Source organism: Marmota flaviventris, chromosome 5 (genome assembly GCF_047511675.1).
Source record: "Marmota flaviventris isolate mMarFla1 chromosome 5, mMarFla1.hap1, whole genome shotgun sequence".
Classification (NCBI taxonomy): Eukaryota; Metazoa; Chordata; class Mammalia; order Rodentia; family Sciuridae; genus Marmota; species Marmota flaviventris.
In genome coordinates this window covers 113,143,929-113,155,936 of record NC_092502.1, presented here as the reverse complement: position 1 = coordinate 113,155,936, position 12,008 = coordinate 113,143,929, and the positions used below count along the sequence as shown (strand labels likewise).

The following is a 12,008-nucleotide window of genomic DNA, read 5'->3' as shown; positions in this document are numbered from 1 at the left end:
GAAGCTACTTGTGCAGGAGATCAAGAGATTTGCTTGGGTCTCTGTGGAAAGTCAGGGTCAGAACACGCCCGCGATCTCTTGACTTGAAACAGTTTTTCTCTGATTGTTAACAACATAATCTAACCCATTATGGCAGAAGTAAAAGAGAACACGGATAGGAAGACACCCAACTCTGTCATAGAACTATTGCGGTCTGCCTGTGACTTATATTATCTTTTTTTTTTTCTTTTTCTTTTTTTAAACCTCAACAGGACGATACCTCCTTCCAAATGCAGTGGCTGGCCAGGCGTGGCCAGCCTCAGCAGAGACATCCAACCTCGTGCGCATGCGCAGCCAGGCCCTGGGCCAGTCGGCGCCCTCGCTCACTGCCAGCCTGGTGAGTGTTCCCATTGGTGGGTCCAGGTGGTCCAACCCATCTCCTGCCTGGTGTACTTAGGTTTGTTGAGTTTAATTTGGTACAAACTTACACTCATGTAGCACTATGTACAGATGTGGCAATGTGAAATACCTTGCTTTCAGTGTGCTGATTTTTACCGCCACCCCTCCACATGTGGAGTATTTCCACTTGCGACCGTTTACCACCTGTACTCCCAAAGAAATGGAAATGTTTGTAGGCTTTTTATATCTTGAAAAATTTTTGATTTCAAACTTAGAGAAAGATTATAAGGATAAGATAAAAACACAGAGCTCCATTTTATTCTAAATCTAGATTCAATTAAATAACATCTTGATTTGCTCTGTTAAGTGTTTTCTCTGTGTATATAAATACATATCTGTATGTATGTGTGTATACATATGTATATGCACATTCATATACTTTTGAAATTTATTTTTGGTTATCTATATTACAGCTGTTTGTTATCTCAGTTATCAACTTGAGTAAATTTGTGGCCAACACAATCCTATTATCTACTGTCATCTTTATTTCAATTTAATCAATGTACTCAATCATGTCCATTATAACATTTTTCCTCCTCTAGTGTAGGATCCAACTTGTGGTTATGTGTTGTATTTAATTGCCTACCTCTTTAGTGTTCTTTAATCTGGGATGTTTTCCATATACTTTGTCTTGCCTTTCTTTTTTTTTTTTTTTTTTTTTTTTTAAGTTGTTGAAAGCATTTCTTTTTTCTTTTCTTTTTTTTAACCTCTTTTATTTATTTATTTTTAAGTGGAGCTGAGGATTGAATCCAGTGCCTCACACATGCTAAGAAAGTGTTCTACCACTGAGCTACAATCCCAGCCCCTTTGTCTTTTCTGACATAGACATTTTTGTAGAATTTTTTTTTAATGGAACATTCCTTATATTACATTTCTCTGTTGTTTCCCATGGTGAGATTCAGGTTTTAGCATTTCAGACCAGAATCAGGCATTGGTGATGTGTCCTCAGGGCATCATGTCCATCTGTCCCTCACTATGATGTTAATTTTGATCATTCAGTCAAGGTGTTGCCCAATTTTTCCACTGTAGTTATGTCTTTTCCCCCTCATAATCTATAAGCAATCTGTGGGGAGATACTTTCAAGGCATGCAAACATGCTTCTCATAAAATATTTCCCCTACATTTACCATCTGTTAGTGATTCTTGCTAGGATCATTCTTTTCTAGGATGATTTAAAATGGTGTAGGCTAGGAGTGTAGCTCAGCGGTAAAGTACTTGCTTAACTTATATTCCAATCTCAGCATGGGGACAGGGGGGAGGAGTTCGCTTTTCCCATACCAGGACTCTTCATATTTACCAGTTGGCACATGGAATGAATATTTGTTAGCAACATGAACTTGCACTTTCCTTTTCTTCTCCAAATATAGACCTTCATTTTTAAACATATGCTTATTAGATTTTTTGTTGTTGTGTTTAGTGGGCATCCTTCTCCACCTGAAGCTTCTTCTCAGCTTAGAAAAATGTACAAGTAAGTTAGTTTTTACATTGGTGGTAGAGTTGTATGGCATGGAAATAGATTTTTAAACATCTTTTACTGATTTTTATTATTATAAAGAATATGTATTTTATAATAAAATATATAATAATATGTATTATTATAAATGACATATATTTTATTTATTGATATTAAATTATACTGGATATTTGATAATCTTACAATAATATACTGAGGTTTGACTTAGGTTGTTTTTTTTTTTTTTTGGTGTCAGGGATTAAACTCAGGGATGCTTAACCACTGAGCCATATGCCCAACCCCTTTTTATTTTTTAATTTTAAGACAGGATCTTGATAAATTGCTTAGGGCCTCACTATATTGCTGAGGCTGACTTTGAATTTGCAGTTCTCCTGCTTCTGCAGGAGAATTGGGAGCTGCTGGGATTATAGATGTGTGCCATCATACCCAGCTCTGAGATTTGATGTAGGTCCAGCCTCTAGTGCTGCTTCTTCTATTAAGTAATTGTATAAATGTAGGCAAGTCACTTAGTTTCTCAAATTTTTTAAATAATTTTTTTTTTTTAGTTGTAGATGGATACAATACCTTTACTTTATTTTTATGTGGTGCTGAGGATCGAACCCAGTGCCTCACACATGCTAGGCAAGCGCTCTGCCACTGAGCCACAGTCTCAGTCCCTAGTTTCTCAAATTTTATCACCTTGTCTGTAACTGCAAGATGAAAAGATGTATTTAACAGTCTATTAAGTCCCTTTCAACTCTGAACTTCTCTGATTCTACTCTCAGAATAATTAATATTCTGAATTATGGAATAATTATCTCCAGAGAAATATTTCTTTTAGGATATTTTGTGACTTCAAAATTAACAATTATCCTTAAGCCAAAAGTCATCTTTTTCCTGATGAGACTTTTTTCTTTCCCCATGGTACTGGGGACTGAAGCCAGGACTTGGCAAGTAATGTACCATTGAGCTGCATTCCCAACCCTTGGGCTTTTTTTTAAAGATACAGTTAAAGCGATGTAGATAAAGCATTTTCCACTATCCCCTCCCCCTGACCAAAGTGACTTTTTCCTCCTTAGAGAATTTTGTTAAAAGCTTAGTTGACTGTAAGAATTTAGTAGGAAAATACCTTATAATTCATGATTTGTCTTTTTTGACAGATGTGTTTTTCAGCCACTACAACACTATGCTTAACACAAATAGTTATGTTTTAACACAAATAGTTATCTTTTAGGCTTATTGCCAAGTAAATCATTCTGATTAAAACAGCACTGTCACCAAGTATTGTATCTTAGTACCTGATAGTAGTTGTCACATACCCAGATACAGAAGCTGATTTAATCATTGTTAAAATGCATGTCAGGCAACCTAAGATATTTGGGAATAGGATACAAAAATATGAACTATTATTAGGAAGCATAAAAGAGCATTGCTTGCAATTTGTCAGATGACTTTGTTATCAAAGAATGTCTTAAATTATTAGCTGTTACAACTGCAAGTTTTATGTTTATAGTGTTTGCTTTTGTTGCACTGGAGAAAATGCTGAAATATCACATAGAACAACTTTTAAATAGTTAACTGGCATGTAACAAGTCCAAATGCTAGGAATATTAATATGTCTGTTATTATCATGTTGTTAATAAATCTGGGCACAGAAGTCAGAATATAATTAGCATTTATTGATAGATAGTGAAGATTGAACATTTAACCCTCCTCATATCTTTCCCTTCAGAGGATTCTTTAATTCCTAATTGTAGTCTATTGGAAAACTCTTTCCCTCCCAACCTACTATTGTATAAGGGCAGCAGCAGTCAGAGGAGAGCTCCCAGCTGAGCACCATCTTGATTTCCTTGTCTTCTGGTGTGATGTTTCAATGCGTCACCATGATGTTTAAATATTTGTCACTCAGATACAAACTAATGGACTTTTGAGCTGTTAGGACCACATGTCTAAAAGGACATCAAGTTTTATCTGCTTCACATTTCTACCATGTTTGAATTGAAGTATGTCCAAATTATGTGTGCAGATTACAACTAACAGATTTGCTAGAAAATGATGCTGAAGGGGTGGATATTGATATATTTTAGAACTCTCTTGTTTTTCTTCTCCCCCTCTTCACCTTGTCTTACAAGGAAGCTGAATTTTGTGGAGGTGCATTGCACAGTAGAACATGCCCTACTGACTGATCCAGTCCTCCTGGCCACTGTTCCTACCCAGTAGCCCCATCTTAGAGCTATAAGTCACCTTCTCTCCCTAATTCCCTTAGCATTTATCATGGTATACCTCTTTGTCCTTTGTGTGTATGACTGATATGTCCCTGCTAGACTGCAAGCTCCTTGCGGGCAGAATTCTTACCTGATTATTTTTCTGTTCACTGCTGCTCTTAGTACAGTGTCTTGCACATAGGAGGTATTCAGTAAATAATATTGAAGAAATGGATAATCATTACCAGAAAAGTGACAGATTCCTTTAGTTTCAAGGTGAGAGTGGTGGTGTGCCTAAATGGGGGGTTTGGTGAGACCATCCATCTAAAACCTCTCTGGTTTACTCTTCATTGTGCATCTTACAATTACCATTAACCTTAAAGACCATGTGATAGGCCAAATCCCATTTAATTCCCCATCAGCTGCTCAAAAAAATTATATATATATGGAAACCAAATTGTGAAGAGCTTATATTTGTCCATATTTAAGGAAGTTTTATTAATCTGCTTTTCGGCAATCATGATTATAGTCATATTGGTTTAAATATTTTGTCAATTCATTGAATAAGTTGGAGCAAAATGCATGTCCAAGTGTGGAAGAATTAGAAAAGTAAGGCATCAAGATGGCTTATGTCTGGGTGACAGCATTACTCTTGATATAACAGAATTCCATGCTCTACTGCAACAACATTTCAGAAAAGTGTAGACCCTCCATCTGATAGGTATTAATATGTTAGTAAGATATAAATGAAGGCTTTGTGGTTTGGTACATATGAATTTTAGTAAATGTATGACCTATAGTGATTTAAATGCCATAGGCAAACTTGAAGGTAATGCTAACTACCTTCTCAAGGAGGAGATTAATTCCTAGCCTGAAGTATCTAGTTTTCCTTGGCAATGCTAAATCTAGTTGTGTTCCCTCTTCCAGACACATTGGGCATTTCAGATAAATGGCATGTTGCCAATTCATCCTGAGTAGCCTGGTAGCTGGCAGAATACATGCTCAGCCAGTGTCCGCCTGCTGGGACACCAGCCGGGAGTGCTGATGAAGTGTCAGATGTATACTTCATATACATTAATCTGAAGAGAGGAAAACTCATTTTCCCATTTGCTTCCTCCATCTTTCTGTCCCTCCCCACACACATGGGTAGTTTATCAAAGAAGTCATAGTCGTCAGAAGCAGTGGGATTTGTACAGATGCTGCTTTCTGGAAAGAAAGATGGAAATTTTAGGAGGCAGGACCAGGGGTAACTTTATTTCTTGGTAGGAAAATAAGGTTGTAAGCCCTGATGACTGGAGCTAATAAATGGTATATGTGGCCATGATAAGAAATATCCACCACTTTTGTGCTTTGGAATAATGGATGGCAGAAAGTCTGTGAAAATTAGTTTCCAGTTATTTTTCTCCAATTTTGTTTGATTTGAATCATGTGCCTTATACATTTCGTTTGTGGAAAGGTCACATCCACATTCCAGCTCACTGAGGTCTTCTTTGACCATGTGTTTGAAACTGTTCTCAAGATCACTTGCTGCACATTCCATTCCCTCATTTTTCTTCATGCCACCTTCAAATGTATCCAATATTTGCTTATTTTATTTACAATCGTCCCTCAGTGTCCATGCAGGACTGTTTCCCTGGATACTGCTTGAATACTAAAATTGGAGTATGCTGAAGTCCCTTATATAAAATGCAGGTGGTAGTTGCATATAGCCTATGCAATGCTCTCACATTCTTTAAAGCATCTCTACATTAATGACAGTGCCTAAAAGCAACGTAAATGCTAGGTAAATAGTTGTTACTCAATATAGTTTAGAGAAAAAGACTGTACATGTGTAGTATGGCCGTACTATTTTCAAATGTTTTTTTCTGTGTTTGGTTGCATTCAAGGATGCAGAACTCATGGATAAGAAGGACCGACTATATATCTTTTTCTACTCTGATATAAGTTTCATGAAGAAGAGAGATTTTTTTTTCTATTTTCCCAGTTATTTCTATGGTGCCTAGAATTGTGTGGGTTCGTGGTAGATGCTCATTGAACTTGATGAACTTATAAATAAATATATTTCTTTTCAGTAATTTCCATTTCTTTTCAGTAATTTCCAATGCCCTGGAACTGGTTCTGTTTTTTGTTTTTTTTTTTTTTTTTTTTTTTTGGTTTTTGGTTTTTTTTTGCTTTTAATCTGTGATAAATATTTTTTGGTTTATGTTATATGGTTAACTGAGAAGCTGTTGTTCAAGCTAAGGAGAAGCTAACTATGGAAACTGTATTTAGAAATTAAGCTGTAATTGTTTGGTTGGAAAATGAGGGCTGGAGTTGTAGCTCAGCGGTAGAGCGCTCACCTAACATGTGCAAGGCCCTGGGTTTGATCCTCAGCACCGCGTAAAAATAAATAAATAAAATAAAGGCATTGTGTCCAACTACACCTAAAAAATAAATAATAAAAAAAATGAGAGTAAGGCTGGGGGAAGCAGAGGGATTAAGAGTATGGGATGCTAGAGATCAACTTCAGATTCTACCTACCATTTATTAGTCTCAGGGCTAATCATGTGAGCCTCAGTTTATCCCTTGGTGAAAGGAGCTCATGATTGTCATAGCCTCATGAGGTTATAAGGTTATAAGGTCATGATACCAATATAGCACTTTATACCCTGCCTATCACTCGGTAAGTGCAGCCATCAGTGTCTCTGGGATTGGTAGGAAGAATATTTCTTGAAGGTTGTGAGCTAGGCTTAGCTGACATGGTATTATCAGAGGGGAGGAAAACATGTACTTTTCCCTCCATTGATTGGATTTGAGGTGGGAATTTAACCTTTCTGTACTTCCTTGCATGATGAGGGACTGGCTTGTTGTTCCATTGTCCCTTGTCTTTGCTCAAAATTGGCTGACTGAACAAACTGGAAGATATCTTTGGAGAACACAAAACTTTTGAACAGGAAAGGTGCTTTGAAATACAGTTTTTAAACTTTTAAATATTAGGTTTAGTGGTATAATTTTCTTTTTCTTCAGTGGCTGTCTTTTGACATCGTATCCATTTCTTTTAATGGAAAAATTATATTTCATGATGCACTATAAATATTAAAACCAAACTATTTAAACTGTAATATATTCAAAGAGCCTTGATGAATATTCATCTTTTCCATTTGCAAAAATGCATTATGAAGAGTCAGGGAAAATTCACTAAACATATGCAAAAGTGTATTTTTCCTTTTTAATTCATTCAGAATGTGGAGACATAATGTCAGCATTTATTTAGGGCACAGACTTTATTTGCAGTCATTTAATATTATATCAATACTTCATTAGCCTTATAGCTCAAAAACAAAAACCTGTTCCGAAGTCCAATTAGTTGACTCCAAGAGAGTATCTGTTAAATATTGATGTAGGAACAGTTGAATGCCCTTGGATAAATTGCTTAACAAAAGTTACAGAATATATCTATGAATTTGCATTTCTCCGTGACCATTATGACTCAATTTAAAGGCTGCATAATATTCCAATGCATAGGTTTGTCATATTTTAATAAATAGTTAATAATTTATTAAACTATTTCTCTCTTTAGATTATTTCTGAGTTTTTCCTATCACAAATAATGGTGATGAGCAGACTTTAATAAGTTCTTGTTCACCTCTAATTATTATTTAATTAGGGTAGATTTTTACATGGGATTAGTGGGACAAAAAATACAAGTGTTGTTGAAGTTCTCCACAGCCTTTGCTAAATTGCTCCTAGGAATGCTGTTCAAATCCATATTTCTATTTACAATAAAGTGCAGCTTAATATTGTCTTCTTCAAAAACAAAACAACACAAAAACTTTTCTGGTTTGTTTGTTGAAGAATAATTACTTTTTGAAATCTATGCTTTCATGAAGTTGATATAGTTATGGGGCATGTTGAACTCCTACACTAAAGCCAGCAGATAAGGCAACACAAACATGAAATTAGGGTTATCTGTGCTTCCTCTTATATTGTCTGCCTTCCATTCCCTAAATCAGCTTACCACACCAACTGTTGGTAACCTGTATTGCTCTTGGGATAAAGGTACTGACGAGTGTGATTACAGTGTGTGTTGCTGAAGGCATTATTCCACAGTTCAGAATTTTTTTCATCTGGAAAGTAGTAATCTCAATTGTGAAATAGTGCCTTCAGCTGTGGACATTATAATCAGAGTCTCAGGAGTGCTTGTATTCCAGGAGTAATACATCTCATAGTTATTACCCTCTGAGCTAGGCTCTGTTTAGAGTGAAGGGATGAATTTTCATAACTCAGTGCTGAAATAGCAATAGGGAGCCCTGAGCAGATTATTATAGGTCAGGCCTAATCCACAAAGATAAATCTCATTATGGGCTCACCTGGGCCCATCTATGGAGTAGCTGGTTTAACATGAGTCTGTAAATCAACGGTCAGCTTAAAAGTGTACTATAAAATCCTTGCTATAATCCAACTACTGCCTCTATAAAGAGATGCTTAAAGTGTGCATTCTTAGCTAAACATGCCTGTGTGCTCAGAGGATAATTAACAAACAACAAAGGAGGGACACTGTGATTCAGTCTATGAATGAATGAAGAAACTGTGTATTTTGGGGAGATTTTTTTTTTCCTAAGATGATGAAATTCCACCAAGAGTAGACACTTAAAACTCCTTGCTTAGTCTTCTTTTTGTTTTGTGAAGATGAGAAAGTGTTCATTACCTCACATGTGTGTTATACTTCCAGGGAAGGATGGAGAAGCTTCCTGAAAGAGTGTGCTTGGACAGACCAGTCAGGTGGAATTTTATTGTCAAGGGCGTTTGAGAAAGTCAGTGTGGTAAATGGTGCCCTTACATATTCTGTGTGATTTAAAGACTAGCAATGCATGCCCTCTTTTTCATTGCTTACCATTACAAAAGGAAGCAAATCCAATTTATAACAGCAATACTACATATGTGGATGTGTATGTTAAGGCTTAGTTTTCATTTGTTACACATTTAAGTGATGTACCTCTCTAGGTGCCAGTCCACTTACTTGCCGCACTAAAGAGATGTCCATAGGTAGTAAATCGCTTGTGTCTCAGAAGTCTTACTTCTGACTATCTTCGGCATCAAAAACAGTGCCTGTTAAGTAGTTAGTACTTAGAAGATGGTTCTTTTTTAGTGAATGTTGAAGAGGTTTTAATTCTAAATTTCAGTATTTTCCAAAGCTCCTAGTGTGCTGTTTCCTGGAGTGGAGCCTAGTTAAATGCTCAGTCTAACAGGGATTTCATTGGCTTCTGTTGTAAGTGGAGATGATTAAGATAAAGGTGTCAAAGCAGTGATGGCCAACATGGAGATGCAGTGGTGGACAGGTACCACTTGGAATCTCCTGGGATGGCACAGCTTGTCCTTTTTTGGTGTCCTTTGCCCCCATGGTAAAATTTCAGCTTCTGCCTTTTGCTCGCAAAACAACCCTGACACGCAGAACAAGAAACTAAAAGTAATTAGACAGTGGTGTGTAGGAGGAAAGGTATTAAAATATAACATTTCCTGTCTTTAGAAAAATGAAAAATTATTATTTTACTTCATAGACTTCTTAGGAAATTCCTGAATGTTTTGGCTCTGGAAGAGCAACATATTTCAATAACTTTCCTGCGTGTGTTTCTCTAAGCACACTTTTGTGACTACTGCAATGGGAAGTATTGGTAATTATGCTTATTCCTGGTTTGTTGGCACCTGAAGCATCAATCTGGTGTTGGCTTCCAAATCAGTGTATTCCCCACCGTGCTCATTTTTCAGTTAATTGACTATTAATGGAGTCCCTATTATACAACTAGTATTAAAACCTTGATAGAAAAGATGTAGCACATGGTCTTGCTTTTGAGGCGCTTATAAACCTGGTTGAAAAAAAAAAGACTCCTGAGAAATCAAACAGTGGAAGATAACAGCATGCTGGATGGTTTACAGCAGGGAGGATCTGTGGAAGCAGAGGAATGACTTGGGCTGCAGTCTCTGGAAAAGCTTTGCAACTCTACTTGAGTTTTAAAAACTGAGTGGAACTTAGGCAAGCTTCTGTGCGCAGAGGAGCTGTGTACCAAGTGGAATGAGTTAGTTAGAGGGGTGGAAAGTCTGGGCAACAATGGTGTATCTTCTTACATGATGCTTCTGGGATAGTCAGGAAGACAAAACAACACATGAATATTCAGAGGCTCCTGTATTATCAGTGGTGGTGATTTCTGGCTTGATCAGAACCCTGGAATACCACCGCCAACATAGATATCTCCTACTAAGAAGGGTGTTTATATGAGGGGAATAGGAGTCTTCAGCCACCCACTCAGATGATTGCTTTGTATTTAGGAAAATATCTAAGGTGGACAACATGGTGTCTTCAGGTGTTTTAGTAAAAAGGAAATAGGCTTGCATTTTTATTAGATTCAATAGCTAATTGTTAGTAATGGCCTACTGGATTATGAGAAGACTTTTTTTCCGATCTCATGCTGTATTAATCTGCCTTTATGTGAAGAATGGAATAGTTTATAAAACTTAGCTTAGCTCTTTGTGATCAATTCTTTTATTATTCAGGGCACATCATCTTCCTTTTGAGTGTATGTGTGTGGTGCTGGGGATTGAACCCAGGATCTCATGTATGCTAGACAAACACTCTACCATTGATCTGTCTTCAGCCTCAGCTTCCTTGGTTCTTTTTAACATTTTAAACCATAGATGCTAAGTAGCAGGGGGAAAGTAACAGTAAAGATTCAAGTTTTGATGGTTCAAGTTTTGCTAAAAACCTCATGTTAGAAATGATCATCATTCCCAGCCTTCCTGTTTCTGCCAGTTTGTTTCTTATAGAGTCCTGACTTTTCCTTCCATATTCCTTTTACCAATTTTTCTTTGAACCTTTCTTTCCATCTAAGATGATCTTTAACTAAAACTTGAATTGTTCTCTGACTGATGAATAGTCTTGAGAATTGAAGATACTACATTATTGTATCCACTGTAGAATTGTGCAAAAAGAAATATCTGGGCTCTAATGTGTCATGGTTTTATATATCTTCTTAAGAAAATGGGTATACAACCAAGTGCAGTGGTGCACACCTATAATCCCAACATTTCAGGAGGCTGAGGCAGGAGAATCTCAAATTCAAAGCCAGCCTCAGCAACTTAATGAGACCCTAAGCTACTCAGCAAGACCCTGTCTTTAAATAAAATATAAAAAATGGCTGGGGATGTGGCTCAGAGGTTGAGTGCCCCTGGGTTCAATCCCCAGGACAAAAAAGAAAAGAAAAGAAAAGAAAATGGGTATACATTATATCATTCTTTTGGCAAGAAGTCATGTCTCTTCTAGAAATATCTCTTTATTTCATCAAATCAACTTGTTTTCCTTTGAGAATAGTTGCTCCTGCTTTGATTATATGGTGCTTATTTAGGTATGTTTATTTCTTGTTGGTTTGTATAAATATAAGACATTTTTTGGTTCCTAGACAACATGCAGTTTTTTAAAATCAGTTTTAGCCTGATAAATAATGTGATAATGATATATTAAGTTGTCCCTCCTGTTTACAAAATTTCAATCACAAAGTAGCTACCTAAACTTTAAGAAATTATTTTTTCCCCATTTTCTCGAAAATATTCATCCTCTTGACAGATTCATTTGATGGAAGATCAAGGGTTTTCATTTTTAAATGTGTCTAAATTTTGCAGAGTAACTTTGGCCATTCTGATCCCCCTGGCATTCACAAGGGGATATTAAATTCTTCTTAGGTCCTTCCTTATTCTGGAAGGAAAGTACTTTTCTATGGAACTGTCCTCTCTTGGGTCACTACCATTCTGCACTGTAGCTCATGTGTTGCTTCTTCCCTGGCCTTACCCATTCTTATACCAATCCTAGTTTCATTACCACCTTTTGAATTGTGCATATCTGATTTGATTTTTTGGGGGAGTGGCCATGTTGGAGATTGGACATG

At 36.6% G+C, this 12,008-nt stretch overlaps 1 protein-coding gene across 4 annotated transcripts in view; it reads left to right on the top strand.

The window, feature by feature from the left end:
* The window catches only part of Mast4 (microtubule associated serine/threonine kinase family member 4), a 558,123-nt gene that overhangs the window by 186,661 nt on the left and 359,454 nt on the right, over positions 1–12,008 (top strand). For all 4 annotated transcript variants that reach the window (XM_071612543.1, XM_027951609.2, XM_071612542.1 and 1 more), the window contains exon 3: positions 252–376. In XM_071612543.1, coding sequence (XP_071468644.1) covers positions 252–376 — 125 coding nt within the window. The remainder of the gene's footprint in view (positions 1–251; positions 377–12,008) is intronic.